Source organism: Prionailurus viverrinus, chromosome B1 (genome assembly GCF_022837055.1).
Source record: "Prionailurus viverrinus isolate Anna chromosome B1, UM_Priviv_1.0, whole genome shotgun sequence".
Lineage (NCBI taxonomy): Eukaryota > Metazoa > Chordata > Mammalia > Carnivora > Felidae > Prionailurus > Prionailurus viverrinus.
This window is the reverse complement of record NC_062564.1, coordinates 124,102,314-124,119,215: the sequence shown is the minus strand read 5'-3', so window position 1 is coordinate 124,119,215 and position 16,902 is coordinate 124,102,314. Positions and strand designations below refer to the sequence as shown.

The 16,902-nt window shown below is 36.2% G+C and overlaps 1 protein-coding gene across 1 annotated transcript in view; it reads right to left on the bottom strand.

Moving 5' to 3' along the window:
* Positions 1 to 16,902, bottom strand: part of STPG2 (sperm tail PG-rich repeat containing 2) — a 549,400-nt gene that overhangs the window by 395,218 nt on the left and 137,280 nt on the right. The window contains exon 9 of the mRNA XM_047857630.1: positions 6,883 to 7,042. Within this exon, the coding sequence (XP_047713586.1) occupies positions 6,883 to 7,042 (160 nt within the window). The remainder of the gene's footprint in view (positions 1 to 6,882; positions 7,043 to 16,902) is intronic.

Below are 16,902 nucleotides of genomic sequence, written 5' to 3'. Positions count from 1 at the left end.
TGCAACTAAATAGATATAAAATGTAATTTCAATCTCATTTGTTTTTCTGGGCTTCAAGTTCTTTGTCTGAAGATACAGAAACTGACTAGATCAGTACTACTCAAAATGTGGTCTATGGGATGTTGCTAATCCAAAAACAATCTACCAGAAAAGGAGCTTATAATTAAATGTAAATTGACTATTCCCTAGGTATTTTATAACTAGTCTTTCTCCATAAAGGAAGCACTGTGTTGATTTACATTTTGGTGCAATCTCCTTTCTCATTGTACGTAGGAAACAAGTTGCTGACAAGTGAGCACTTTGAATACTATGAGGCTAATGATACTTTAGGTCCTTTCTGGACTAAAAATGATTAAATCATTATACATTGTAAAATAGAAGATTTTTCTAAAACAAGCTACCTAAAATCTTCCCAATTTTTCAAATATTCCAATTCCAACATCTTTTCCTCAAAAGTCTCTCCCAGGAGCGCCTGGGGGGCTCAGCTGGTTAAGCAACTGAGTCTTGATTTCTACTCAGGTCACAATCTCATGGTTTGTGAGGTCGAATTCCATGTCAGGCTCTGTGCCGACAGTGCAGAGCCTGCTTGGGATTCTCTTTCTCTCCCTCTCTCTCTGCCTCCCCCCTGCTCACGCTCACTCTCTCTCTCTCTCTCTCTCTCTCTCTCTCTCTCTCTCTTTCTTTCTCTCTCTCTCTCCCTCTCTTCCAAATAAATAAATAAATAAACAAACAACTTTTTAAAAAGTCTCTACCAAAGAGTCTCTTGTGCCAACTCTCAGAAAACCTAAATGCTACTATGGTTTATTCCTGCCATCTTCATAATTCCCTCCACTAGTAATGTTTAGGAGAAAGGTACATGGAAAGTGTGATAAAAACTATTTAGACCACCATTTCAGGTAATTAAAAGACAAGTATGTCAGATCTGACTCTTTTCTGGCATGAGAATACAATAAAACACATTACAACTTAAGTGCTTAAATACAGGGACCTCACAGTGTATACATCACAAGTACTGCCTTGTTAAGCTTCTGATTTGAAAAGCCATCCTGATCATGTAATTCACTCACATTAGAGGTTTTTCATATTCATTTTCCACTCAGTAGGTGTAGAAATGCCAAGGAACCCCAACGTTAGTTTAGGGTTACCTTCTAACAGTAATCTGTAAATCTGTCCAATGACTGATGGGTCCAATTCATTACTGTACCTAATCTCTACATGCAATAAAAAAAATTTTTAATAAAATAGATAAATAAATAAACTCAAAGTTCCATGAGGCCATTCTCACTGATTCTTAAAACATGTAAGACTTGGGATTGGATTGGAGGGGGTCATCAAAATTGCATGTAATCCTTTAAAAATTAACTAACCTTTGGGAAATTTATATTTTATTCATAATATACTAGGCCATCAAATTGAAAACAAGACCCAATCTTAAGGCAGTTGGGTCAATCAGTAAGTTCATTTATAGAAATAATTTGGATTTCAAATTGATGATAAACACACTGGGCTAGCCTCAGGTGGGGAAGTGTCGAACACTTACACATGACCTCTCCAGAACTACAGTCTTGGAACAGTCAGACTTTATAGAGGCTTTGGGCAATTGTCTCAACAGGGCTAAGTGTATGGTGTAAAGCTTATAACTTTGCCTAAGAAGTGCTGGAAACCTTAAGAGACTCTTAAATACTGAGAACAAACTGAGGGTTGATGGGGGTGGAGAGAGAAGAAAGTGGGTGATGGGAATTGAGAAGGGCACTTATTGGGATGAGCACTGGGTGTTCTATGGAAACCAATTTGACAATAAATTATATTAAAAAAAAAAGAAGTGCTGGGATATCACTTCTACCACATACCATTTGTCAAAAAAGACACCAGATTAGCCAAGATTGGAAGGGAGAAGAATGAGACTCAACCTCTCAATGGCATGAGTAGTAAATAATTTTGTACCCCTATAAACTTACCATAACAAATTGCCATAACAAAACTTGTAGCAATGGTTTGGGAAGGGGCGATGGGTCAGAAGCTGAAACAACTCAAGACATAGAGACAGGGCCATCAAAGGACTTGGTGATGGCTTAAAAGACAGGAGGAAAATGTTATTGCAGGCTGGAAAAAAAGAAAGCATATAATGTAATGGCAGAGATTTTAACAATACTAATGCTTGAGACAATAAAGAAAATACCTAGTAAATAAGGGGTTTCTGGCTAAGAAAGTTTGAAGGCTGAATATCATCACAAGTGCCAAGTAACAATTTTCAGCCATGTGTGAGAAGGTATGGAAAGAAAGAGATGGGCTAAAACTGTTGTTTTCAAAGGGAATTTACAGAAAATGAAAATAAATCAAAATTTTCTGGATTTAAAAGTAAAACTCTTCTTCATCCATCTCTCCATACAGCAAAAAGCTCTCAAAGCAAGAAATGGCCTGAGAGCAAAGACCTCAGAAAGATTTCAGATGGTACCTCACAGAATTTCTCAATTAAAGAAAAGGACTTCTATGAATCTTAAGGCCATATGTCACAGACCCTCTTGGCTAAAATAATAGTGCTCCTAAGAATCTAAGAAAATGGAAACAGAGCAGTACCAAAGGTGACCCAAAGTAGAGAAGGGTTTTTCTAAAAAGTACATCTGAATGTGGCTTCTGTCTAGTGTACTTTATTAGAAGTCAATTCAATAATATACTCACAAAGTTTTTATAAGGAATTGTACAAACTTGGAAAAAAAAAGACAATAGTGCAAAATGAAAAGTGGCTATAGACCCCCAATCTTCTACAGGCAGGAAGCAGGTTGAGAAAGCTCAAACTACAAACACAGCCTATTTCTTTGGGATTTTTTTTCTTGCTTCTTGAAGTAGACCTGTATTGCAATATACTTCCCTCTTAGGAACAATTTTGCTGCATCCCAAAGGTTTTGGACCATTGTGTTTTCATTTTCATTTGTTTTCATGTTTTTTATTTCTTTGATTTCCTGATTAACCCATTCATTCTTTATGTTGTTCATTCATTCATGTTGTTTTAACCTCCATATGGTCTTCCCAAATTTCTTCTTGTGGTTGACTTGGAGTTTCATAATGTTGTGGTCAGAAAAAATGCATGGTATGATTTCAATATTTTTGTATTTGTTGAGGCCTGTTTTGTAACCTAATATGTAATCTATTCTGGATAATGTTACATGTGCACTTGAAAAAAATGTGTATTCTGCTGTTTTAGGAAAGAATGTTCTGAATGCATCTGTTAAGCCCATCTGATCTAGTGTGCCATTCAAAGCCATTGTTTCCTTGTTGATGTTCTGTTTAGATATCTGTCCATTGATGTCAATGGGGTGTTGAAGTCCCCTACTATTATTGGGTTATTATAAATTAGTTCCTTTTGTTTATTATTGTTTTATATATTTGGATGCTTCCATGTTGGATGCATGGAACATTTACAATTGTTATATCTTCTTGTTGGATTGTCCCCCTAATGATTATGTAGTGTCTTTCTTTGTCTCTTTCTAAAGTCTTTGTTTTAAAGTCTAGTTTGTCTGATACAGGTATTGCTATTCTGGCTTTCTTTTGACATTCATTTGTGTGGTAAATATTTCTTCACCCTGTAACTTTCAATCTGCAGGTGTCTTTAGAGCTAAAATGAGTCTCTTATAGGTCATATATAGATGGGACTTTTGTTTAATGTTTATTTGAGAGAGAGAGAGACAGAGAGCAAGCAGGGGAGGGGCAGAGAGAAAGGGAGACACAGAATCAGAAGCAGGCTCCAGGCTCTGAGCTGCCAGCACAGAGCCTGACACGGGGCTGAAATACACAGACCACAAGATCATGACCTGAGCTGAAGTTAGATGCTTAACCGTCTGAGCCACCCAGGCGCCCCTGGGACTTTTTTTTTTTTAATCCATTCTGACACCCTATGGCTTTGATTGGAGCATTTAATCCATTTATATTCAAAGTAACTATTGATAGATATGTATTTATTGCCATTTTATTACTTGTTTTGTCATTGTTTCTGGAGATCTTCTCTGATCCTTTCTTGTCTTTGTCACTTTTGGTCTCTCCTTTGCACTCAAAAATTTCCCTTTAATATTTCTTATATGGCTGATTTAGTGGTCATTAATTCCTTTAGTTTTGTTTGTCTGCAAAACTCTTTATCTCTACTTCTATTCTGAATGATAGCCTTGCCAGATAGAATATTCCTGGCTGGATATTTTTCCCATTCAGCACGGTGAATGTATCATACCACTCCCTTTTGGACTGACACATTTCTGTTGAGAAATCTCCAGCTAGCCTTTTGGGTTAAGGACTTTTTTTGTCTTGCTACTTTTAAGATTTTTTTTCTTTATCACTATATTTTGCAAATTTAATCACAATATATCTTGGTGTGGGCATGCTTTTGTTGATCTTGATGGGGGTTTTCTGTTCCCTCTGGATCTGGATGTCTGTTTCCTTCCTCAGATTAGGGAAATTTTCTGTGATTATTTCTTGAAATAAATTTTCTGGCCCCTTTTCTCTCTTCTTCTTCTTCTGGGACTCCTATAATATAAATGTTATTATATTTGTTGGAGTCGCTGAGTTCCCTAAGTCTATTCTCATGTTGCATAATTCTTCTCTCTTTTGTTCAGCTTCATTATTTTTTATTATTTTGTCTTCTAGGTCACTAATTCATTCTTCTACTTCTTCCAGCTTGCTATTCATTACATCAAGCTCATTTCCAATCTCATTTATTGTATTCATTCTTTTTTTAAGTCTTTTATTACTGTAATAAGGGTCTATCTAATGTCTTCTATTCTTTTCTCAAGCCCAGTGAGTATCTTTATAATTGTTGCTTTAAAATCTCCATCAGGCGTGTGTGTGTGTGTGTGTGTGTGTGTGTGTGTGTGACATATATGTTAGATCTCCGGCTGTGGCCTTATCTTGTTCTTTCATTTGGAATAATTCCTCCATCTTGGCATCTTGTATAAGTCTCTGCCTTTTTCTCTGTTAGAAAAGACAGTTATGTCTCCTGCTCCTGAAAGTAATAGCCTTATGAAAAAGAGGTATGTAGTGTCCGTGGCATGGCACTTCAGTGAATGTCTCTGGTGTGTCCTGTGTGTGATCTATTATTCCATTTTGGCTGCTCTGTCCTTCAGGCCAGTCATCTGGAGAGGCTTTCTTTGCCTGCTGTGGGCAGTATTTGATCCCTGTATGAATGTGGCGAGTTTTAACTAGGTGTGCTCTGATCTGATTGTGAAATGAGATCTGACACCGACTCCACCAGAACTAAGGCCTTGCAGAACTTTCTAGTCAGGAGACATGGTACGGGCAGGGGCATCTGCTAGTCTTCTTAGGGAAGGGCTTGCCACACTGGGACTGAGGCAACCTTTACTGAGAAGGGCAGTCCCTCCAGAGCATGAGGGGTGGGGCTTGGTGTAAACAAGTTAGGCAGCCAGAAATACAGCCTATTTCTTAAAGAAGAGAAAGGATGTGGAGCAACTGGGTGGCTCAGTTGGTTGAGTGTCTGACATCAGCTCAGGTCATGATCTCACAGTTCATGAGTTCAAGCCCCATATTGGGCTCTGGGCTGACAGCTCAGAGCCTGGGCCCTGCTTTGGATTCTGTGTCTCCCTCTCTCTCTGCCCCTCCCCAACTCATGCTCTGTCTCGAAAATAAATAAAAAAGCACTTTTTTTAAAGTATGATTCGAAAGATAGAACCAAGAGCCCAAAAGGTAAAACAAAGGACCTTGGAAAATCATTACCATTGAGCCAAACTGGGCTCTAATCAAGAAAACGACAAATGTACTTGGTTGGATTTTGGAATTGCTATAGGGCTATGACTACTATAGGCTTCCAGTTTTCTCTTTTCTGAATAGAAGCATCCAGTATGATTATCCTCTTTCTCCCATCACTGTGTTTTGGAATGTGTGGGACAGATAATGTGTATCTTTAGTTCACAGCTCTTCTCACAAAGAAAAGTCATACTCAAAAGCTAATATAAAGTACTAAACCCACAAATTCTCACCTATAACTATACTGGACCTTAGATAACAAAAACCTGAACTTCAAGATTACATTCATAATTTCATGAGACTTTGGAGGCCTTGAGAAGGCATGTAGGACAACTGTAAATATTTTGTGGCCATAGGGTAGTCTACAGTAAATTAAAGATGGCCACAAATTCTTTGCTGCTCCTGTCATTGAGAGATGAAGTTTCAGGTTCTTCTGTTGCTCTGAGTAATTTGATTAACTAACAGAATGTGCTCTCTCTGACATTAGGTCATAAGAAGCATTGTACAATGCTGCCAGGTCCTATGGAGCCCTTAGCTACCAAATTAAAATACCAACTATCCTGGGGCAGCAATGCTGAAGTTATGCATGCACTCTGAATGAGTCTCATCTGAGCTCTGCCTCCCAGGCATCCCACAAAATAATAATATATAATTGAAAACTCTGTGTTTTTAAGCCACTAAGTTTGTTATGCAGCAACACATAATTATATCTTAACATTTATATAAGTTATTTTTGTACTGTATTCTTAATTCTGTATACTAGAATACCCAGTGAGAATACTAGAATATGTGATGGAATATCCTTAAAATAAAATTTTAACAAAAGTGCATATCATAAGTTAAATTATTGGCAGTGACCACATAGTTGACATATATGCACATCCATCAAGAGAAATTAGGAAATTTACTGAATAAAGAAAAACCATAGAAAATTACAATAATGATATGTAACATGTTAAATTGAAATCTTACTAAAATTGTACATTTTTTTTCATCTGTGTTTAGTATATAGCCAATACTTTAAAAATGTGATTTAAAATGACAGCACAAACCACAGAACAAAAAAAATGTACTCTCTTGTTACGTCCATCTTGTTAAGAATATTAAGTTATATAAATACACGGATTAATTGCTAACCTGGCATTTCCTCTGTCCTGGAGTCCTGTGTGAATCGAGGAGCACTCTGACCAAATGGGGTATTTTTCAGTCCTGGTGTTTTCTTCAAGGAATTGAAAGCAGTTCGAGATTCATTATATGTGCCAGGAGCTGGGGTGATTGATTTCATAGGTACAAATCTCTGGTAAAGAACAGGAAAATATGCCAATGAGCAACTATAGTATATTTCAATATTTCATAAATTAAAAGCTGCCATCTTAGTAATATAACATCTGGAGTTTAATTAATTCTTAAAGGAGTGAAGAAAATATAGATTAATTAAGATCTTGTAACTATTAAAGCATAAAATATATAGCTCTTAGTAAAATCATATATATATTAACATAGTAATGCATTATGTACTTTACTAAGCCAAATAGACTTTTTTGAAGGAAATTATCTCAACATGAGATTCTAGATGATAATGTATGGACAATCTTCACATTTATAAGATAAAAAATAAAAATCTATCTGATCTAACATGATTTATTTTATGTAATAAAATTATACAATTGACAAAGTTCCTCAACATATATATTCACTTAACTACACAATATCATTAAATATCTTTTTAAAAAATCTCAAATATAAGTGATATATAAATCCAATTTAGCTTATAATTTTAAATTATATTACAAACATAAAAAGTTTATTATAAAGTTATAATATTTAACTTCTTAATAATATGTATCTATATGTATAACTGAACTCTTAAGAAATATAGCATTGTATAATCTTATTTTTTAACAAAATATTTGAAATAAATTTCAAATTTACAGAAAAAAATTGTATGAATAAAAATAAGGCAGAAAATACATGTATGTATGTTTACCCAGATTCACCCGTTGTTAACATGTTATGCCATTTGTTTTCATTTGCCCACACTCTCTGTTTCTCTCTCTTTATTTCACTACACCCATTCCTTCCCCTATGTGTCTCCCTGTGTGTCTCTCTATGTGCATGCACACACATACACACACACATGCAGTATATATATATATATATATAGAACCAGTCAATGGAAAGTTATATATGTCATGGCCCTTTACCCCTAAATACTTTGGTATGTATTTACCACAAATATGGATTTTTTTTACATATCTGAAGTATAATTATCAACTTCAGTATAGGTACAATTATATAATACTATTATCTAATCAACTATCAATATTCAAAACTGTCAGTTGATCTAATAATACCTCTAGTACATTTTTCTACTTCAGTATATAATCTAGTCTAGGTTCAGATATTACTTTTAGCCTCTTTTAATGTAGGAACATTTCTAAAACCTTCCCTTGTGTTTTGTGACTTTGGAAGAATATAGCACCCCTCTTTTGTATAAAAGAACCTTCCTTAGTTGGGGCTTTTGTGATGCTTCCTCATGATTATATTCAGGTTATACATTTCTGGATAGCATACTAAATAGGTGATGTTGTAGCTTTCTGAGAGTATCATATCCAGAGGTACACGATGTCCTTGAATGCCAATGGTGATTTTAATTTCATAAAATTGAATACTCTCTCTATACTTATCAGTAAGCACTCAGCATTCTACTATAAGCAAGAGCTCTCTCTTCTCCCCCAATTATTCATTTATTTTTATCTATTTATGTATTTACTATCCATGTGGAAATATAAATGTCAGTTAAAACTATTGCGATTCACTACTGTGGTGTTGTTTTTTGTTTTGTTTTGTTTTGTTTTGTTTTGTTTTGTTGTTTTTTTAACCAGTAGGGAGCCATTAAAGTTGGCTCACACATCCTTATGATAAGTCGTCATCTTTTTTTCTTTTGAGACTTTTTTTTAATTTCATGACATAAGAAGATGTTACAGGTTCATCTTCTACCTACTTTGCACAATCCCTGCTTCTTGGCTTATTTAACAGACAAAGCTAGAATATATATCTATATATCTATATCTATCTATACCTATTTCTAGATCTATACACACACACATACTCAGGGATACATATACCCATATACATATATGTGCACATATATGCACATACATATACATATATATGTATTACAAATCATGAGTTCACATTAAACCTTCAAGTAAAATCTGTCCTTTCTCACCTCCCCCAATCCATATTTGTATGTACCTTCTTCCAACTGAAAACCCTGGTTCACGATACTGACTTTTCTGCTCAACTCTGTAATACAACAAGTTTCATGACTGCTTCACCCAAAGGTGTATATTTGAATTGAAACCATACATTAAAATTTTTCTATTAAATTTATATATGTGAAAGTTCAGTTTAGTCTGAATTTTAAAAAATATTTTTCCGGGGCGCCTGGGTGGGTCAGTCAGTGAAGCGTCCAACTCTTTTGACTTCAGCTCAGCTCATGATCTGGGTTCTTGAGTGCAAGGCCCGCATCAGGCTCTGCACTGACAGCATGAAGCCTGCTTAGGATTCTCTCCCTCCTCCCTCTCTCTCTGCCCCTACCCTGCTCACACTCTCAAAATAAATAAACTTTAAAAAATTGAAAAATTAAAAAAATAAATAAGTAAATAAATAAATAATACTTTGCCAATGAATATGTGGAGTGTTAAAATGTAATCTTTGAGGACACACATATCTTTCAGAGAAGGTTCTGAACGCTCTCTGTGGAGGGTGGGGATAGATCATATCTACCACTGCCACTAGGGTCTTTATTTGTGATGCAAGAGTGTATTTCACAGTAATCATATCACATTCTCCAGGGTATGCACTAAGGCAACTTGAAGATATCTAATATATTTCTATGGCAATTTAATACTATCAAACTTTTATAATGTGGCAGCTTCCAGATCAAAGTAGTTGTAATAATTATCCAACTGCATTATGTACAGCTCTATTTATTTTCTCTTAACTCAGGAATGTTATTAACCTTCAGATGACTACAGGTTACTACTTTGGAACTTAAGAGGCATCTCCTTAGAGACAATTAGATGGATTCTAGGTATATTTTGGAGACACAATTAACACAACTTTTTAATAAATTACAACTTTTTAATAAATTTTAATAAATTACAACTTTCTAATAAATTAATGTTGTGGTGAGGGGCAAGGAAGAATCAAGAATGAATACCAGATTTCTCCTTTGAGCAACTTGATAGCACTTAAGGTACTACACAAAATGATTGTGTAAGAACAGGATACTTTGTGTGTGGGTGTGTGTGTGTGTACCTTTGATTTTTTTTTAATATCATTATTACAACTAGATTCTCAGTTCTTATGCTATTTCTGTTCCTCTAATATGTAGCCCTGATTTGATATCACTTGGCACCAATCATAATATTTTAAATATATTTTCAGAAATGGAAAAGAATATGATATCTGTTTTGTTTAAGGGGATGATGAAGAAAGCAATAATCATTCCAGGGTGAAAGATATGGAAGAGTTAAAACCAGCAGGAATGACTGCTAGAGGTAGTGTTAGTGTTTAGTTAACTATGAACAGGTACATTAATGACTGATAGGAAAAGCAATAATGCAATTAACAAGGTACACTTAAAACACAAAATTTTTGATTTATAAAAATAAAAATGGATTATATATCTGATATCAGGGTATTTTTGGCCATTTGTCTACTTTATTTATTTGTTTGTTTCAAGTTTTAATTTAATCTAATTAGTTAACATATTATGTAACATTGGTTTCAGGAGTAGAATTTATTGATTCATCACCTATAACACCCAGTGCTCATCACAGCAAGTGCTCTCCTTAATATCCATTACCCATCTAGTGCGTCCTCCACCCACCTCCCTTCTACCAACCCTCAGTTTGTTCTCTATAGTTAAGAGTCTCTTATGGTTTGCCTTCCTCTCTCTCTTCTTTTTTCCCACTTCCCCAATGTTTATTTCTTTTGCTTCTTACATTCCACATGAGTGAAATCACATGGCATTTGACTTTCTCTGACTGACTTGTTTTGCTTAGCATAATACACTCTAGCTCCATCCACATCATTGCAAATGGCAAGATTTTATTTTCTTTTTTTTAACTTTTTTATGTTTCATTTATTTTTGAGAGAGAGAGACAGACAGACAGACAGAGTGCAAGCAGAGGAGGGGCAGAGAGAGGGAGTCACAGAATCCTAAGTGGGCTCCAGGTTCTGAGCCGTCTGCACAGAGCCCGACATGGGGCTGGAGCTCATGAACTGCGAGATCATGACCTGAGCCGACGTAGGACGCCCAACCAACTGATCCACTCAGGCGCCTCAAGATTTCACTTTCGTGATGGCTAAGTAATATTCCATTGTGTGTATGTGTGTATGTGTGTGTGTGTGTGTGTGTGTGTGTGTGTGTATTCTTTATTCATCAGTCAATGGAAATTTGGGATCTTTCCATAATGTGGCTATTAATGATAATGCTGCTATAAACATCAGGGTGTATGCGCCTTTCGAATCAGTTCTTTTGTATCATTTGGGTAAATACCTAGAAGTGCAATTGCTGGATCATAGGGTAGTTCTATTTGGAGGAACCTCCATATCATTTTCCAGAGTGGCTATACCAGTTTGCATTGCCATCGACAGTGTAAGAGGGCTTCCCTTTTTCCACATCCTCAACATCTATTGTTTCCTGTGTTGTTAGTATTAGCCATTAAGAGAGGTGTGAGGCGATATCTCATAGTTTTGTTTTGTATTTCCTCGATGATGAGTGATGTTGAGTATTTTTTCATGTGTCTGTTAACTATCCATATGTCTTCTTAGGGAAAAAATGTCTATTCATTTCTGACCATTTCTTAAATAAATTATTTATTTTTGGAGTGTTGAGTTTGAGAAATTTTTTTATAGATTTTGGATACTAACCCTTTATCTGATATGTCACTTTCAAATGTCTTCTCCCATTCTCTAGGTTGCCTTTTAGTTTTCTTGATTGTTTCCTTCACTGCAGAAAGTTTTATATTGATGAAGTCCCAATAGTTCATTTTTTATTTTGTTTCCCTTATCTCCCTAATCTCCAGGTCAGAGCTTGAAACTTATGTTCTCCTACAGGATTTTGGTGGTTTATTGTTTCATATATAGGTCTTTTATCTGTTTCGAATTTATTTCTTTAATATGAAATTTATTGTCAAATTGGTTTCCATACAACACCCAGTGCTCATCCCAACAGGTGCCCTCCTCAATACCCTTCACCCACCCTCCCCTCCCTCCCACCCCCCATCAACCCTCAGTTTGTTCTCAGTTTTTAACAGTCTCTTACATTTTGGCTCCCTGCCTCTCTAACCTTTTTCTTTCTTCCTTCCCCTCCTCCATGGTCTTCTGTTAAATTTCTCAGGATCCACATAGGAGTGAAAGCATATGGTATCTGTCTTTCTCTGTATGGCTTATTTCACTTAGCATAACACTCTCCAGTTCCATCCACGTTGCTACAAAAGGCCATATTTCATTCTTTCTCATTGCCACGTAGTATTCCATTGTGTATATAAACTATAATTTCTTTATCCATCAGTTTATGGACATTTAGACTCTTTCCATAACTTGGCTATTGTTGAAAGTGCTGCTATAAACATTGGGGTACAAGTGCCCCTATGCATCAGTACTCCTGTATCCCTTGGGTAAATTTATAGCAGTGCTATTGCTGGGTCATAGGGTAGGTCTATTTTTAATTTTTTGAGGAACCTCCACAATGTTTTCCAGAGCAGCTGCGCCAGTTTGCATTCCCACCAACAGTGCAAGAGGGTTCCCATTTCTCCACATCCTCACCAGCGTCTATAGTCTCCTGACTTGTTCATTTTAGCCACTCTGACTGGCATGAAGTGGTATCTCAGTGTGGTTTTGATTTATATTTCCCTAATGAGGAGCGATGTTGAGCATCTTTTCATGTGCCTATTGGCCATCTGGATGTCTTCTTTAGAGAAGTGTCTATTCATGTTTTCTGCCCAATTCTTCACTGGATTATTTGTTTTTTGAGTGTGGAGTTTGGTGAGCTCTTTACTGATTTTGGATACTAGCCCTTTGTCCAAAATGTCATTTACAAATATCTTTTCCCATTCCGTTGGCTGCCTTTTAGTTATGTTGATTGTTTCCTTTATAGTGCAGAAGCTTTTTTTATCTTTATGAGGACCCAATTGTTCATTTTTGCTTTTAATTTCCTTGCCTTTGGGGATGTGTCAAGTAAGAAATTGCTCTGACTGAGGTCAGAGAGGTTTTTTTCCTGCTTACTCCTCTAGGGTTTTGATGGTTTCCTGTCTCACATTCAGGTCCCTTATCCATTTTGAGTTTATTTTTGTGAATGGTGTGAAAAAGTGTTCTAGTTTCAACCTTCTGCGTGTTGCTGTCCAGTTCTCCCAGCATCATTTGTTAAAGAGACTGCCTTTTTTCCATTCAGTATTCTTTCCTGCTTTGCCAAAGATTAGTTGGCCATACATTTGTGGGTCTAGTTCTGGAGTTTCTATTCTATTCCATTGGTCTATGTGTCTGTTTTTGTGCCAATACCATGCTGTCTTGATGATTACAGCTTTGTAGCAGAGGCTAAAGTCTGGGATTGTGATGCCTCCTGCTTTGGTCTTCTTCTTCATAATTACTTCGGCTATTCAGGGCCTTTTGTGGTTCCATAAAAATTTTAGGTTTGCTTATTCTAGCTTCAAGAAGAATGCTGGTGCAATTTTGATTGGGATTGTATTGAATATGTAGATAGCTTTGGGTAGTATTGACATTTTGACAATATTTATTCTTCCAACCCATGAGCATGGAGTGTTTTTCCATTTCTTTATATCTTCTTCAATTTCCTTCATAAGCTTTCTGTAGTTTTCAGCATACAGATCTTTTACATCTTTGGTTAGGTTTATTCCTAGGTATTCTATGCTTCCTGGTGCAGTTGTCAATGGGATCAGTTTCTTTGTTTTTCTGTTGCTTCGTTGTTACTGTATAAGAATGCAACTGACTCTGTACATTAATTTTGCATCCTGCGACTTTGCTGAATTCATGTATTAGTTCTAGCAGACTTTTGGTGGAGTCTATCGGGTTGTCCATGTATAATATCATGTCATCTGCAAAAAGCGAAAGCTTGACTTCATCTTTGCCAATTTTGATGCCTTTGATTTCCTTTTGTTGTCTGATTGCTGATGCTAGCACTTCCAACACTATGTTAAACAACAGTGGTGAGAGTGGACATCCCTGTCGTGCTCCTGATCTCAGGGAAAAAGCTCTCAGTTTTTCCCCATTGAGGAGGATATTAGCTGTGGGCTTTTCATAAATGGCTTTTATGATCTTTAAGTATGTTCCTTCTAACCGGACTTTCTCGAGGGTTTTTATTAAGAAAGGATGCTGAATTTTGTCAAATGCTTTTTCTGCATCAATTGACAGGATCATAAGGTTCTTTTCTTTTATTAATGTGATGTATCACGTTGATTGATTTGCAAATGTTGAAACAGCCCTGCATCCCAGGAATGAATCCCACTTGATCATGGTAAATAATTATTTTTATAAGCTGTTGAATTCTATTTGCTAGTATCTTATTGAGAATTTTTGCATCCATATTCATCAGGGATATTGGCCTGTAGTTCTCTTTTTTTACTGGGTCTCTGTCTGGTTTAGGAATCAAAGTAATACTGGCTTCATAGAATGAATCTGGAAGTTTTCCTTCCCTTTCTATTTTTTGGAATAGCTTGAGAAGGATAGGTATTATCTCTGCTTTAAATGTCCGGTAGAATTCCCCAGGGAAGCCATCTGGTCCTGGACTCCTATTTGTTGGGAGATTTTTGATAACTGATTCAGTTTCTTCGCTGGTTATGGGTCTGTTCAAGCTTTCCACTTCCTCCTGTTTGAGTTTTGGAAGTGTGTGGGTGTTTAGGAATTTGTCCATTTCTTCCAGGTTGTCCAGTCTGTTGGCATATAATCTTTCATAGTATTCCTCGATAATTGCTTGTATTTCTGAGGGATTGGTTGTAATAAGTACATTTTCATTCATGATTTTATCTATTTGGGTCATCTCCCTTTTCTTTTTGAGAAGCCTGGCTGGAGGTTTATCAATTTCGTTTATTTTTTCAAAAAACCAATTCTTAGTTTCATTGATCTGCCTTACAGTTTTTTTAGATTCTATATTGTTTATTTCTGCTCTGTCTTTATAATTTCTCTTCTTCTGCTGGATTTGGGGTGTCTTTGCTGTTCGGCTTCTATTTCCTTTAGGTGTGCTGTTAGATTTTGTATTTGGGATTTTTCTTGTTTCTTGAGATAGTCCTGGACTGCAATGTATTTTCCTCTCAGGACTGACTTCGCTGCATCCCAAAGCATTTGCATTGGGGTATTTTCATCTTCATTTGTTTCCATATATTTTTTAATTTCTTCTCTAATTGCCTGGTTGACCCACTCATTCGTTAGTAGGGTGTTCTTTAACCTCCATGCTTTTGGAGGTTTTCCAGACTTTTTCCTATGGTTGATTTCAAGTTTCATAGCACTGTGGTCTGAAAGTGTGCATGGTATGATCTCAATTCTTGTATACTTATGAAGGGCTGTTTTGTGACCCAGTATGTGATCTATCTTGGAGAATGTTCCATGTGCACTCAAGAAGAAAGTATATTCTGTTGCTTGGGATGCAGAGTTCTAAATATATCTGTCAAGTCCATCTGATCCAATGTATTATTCAGGGCCCTTGTTCCTTTATTGATCCTGTGTCTAGGTGATCTATCCATTGTTGTAAGTGGAGTATTAAAGTCCCCTGCAATTACCACAGTCTTATCAATAAGGTTGCTTATGTTTGTGAGTAATTGTTTTATATATTTGGGGGCTCCCGTATTTGGCACATAGACATTTATAATTGTTAGCTCTTCCTGATGGATAGACCCTGTGATTATTATATAATGCCCTTCTTCATCTCTTGTTACAGCATTTAATTTAAAGTCTAGTTTATCTGATGTAAGTATGGCTACTCCAGCTTTCTTTTGACCTCCAGTAGCATGATAGGTAGTTCTCCAACCCCTCACTTTCAATCTGAAGGTGTCCTCAGGTCTAAAATGAGTCTCCTGTAGACAGCAAATAGGTGGGTCTTGTTTTTTTATCCATTCTGATACCCTATGTCTTTTGGTTGGAGCATTTAGTCCATTTACATTCAGTGTTATTATAGAAAGATATGGGTTTAGAGTCATTGTGATGTCTGTAGGTTTCATGCTTGTAGTGATGTCTCTGGTGCTTTGTGGTCCATGCAACATTTTATTCACAGAATCCCCCTTAGGATATCTTGTAGGGCTGGTTTAGTGGTGATGAATTCCTTCAGTTTTTGTTTGTTTTGGAAGACCTTTATCTCTCCTATTCTGAATGACAGACTTGCTGGATAAAGTATTCTCGGCTGCATATTTTTTCTGTTCATCACATTGAAGATTTCCTGCCATTCCTTTCTGGCCTGCCAAGTTTCAGTAGATAGGTCTGTCACTACTCTTATGGGTCTCCCTTTATAGGTTAGAGCATGTTTATCCCTAGCTGCTTTCAGAATTTTCTCTTTATCCTTGTATTTTGCCAGTTTCACTATGATATGTCATGCAGAAGATCGATTCAAGTTACGTCTGAAGGGAGTTCTTGTGTCTCTTGGATTTCAATGCCTTTTTACTTCCCCAGTTCAGGGAAATTCTCAGCTATGATTTGTTCAAGTACACCTTCAGCCCCTTTCTCTCTCTCTTTCTCTTCTGGAATTCCTATTATACGGATATTGTTCCATTTGATTGCATCACTTAGTTGTCTATTTCTCCCCTCATACTCCTGGATTTTTTTATCTCTCTTTTTCTCAGCTTCTTCTTTTTCCATATTTTAATCTTCTAATTCACCTATTCTCTCCTCTGCCTCTTCAATCTGAGCTGTGGTCGCCTCCATTTTATTTTGCACCTCATTTTTAGCATTTTTTAGCTCCTCATGACTATTTCTTAGTCCCTTGATCTCTGGAGCAATAGATTCTCTGCTGTCCTCTCTACTTTTTTCAAGCCCAGCGATTAATTTTATGACTATTATTCTAGATTCTTGTTCCATTATATTGCTTAAGTCGTTTTTGATCAATTCGTTAGCTGTGGCTACTTCCTGAAGTTTCTTTTG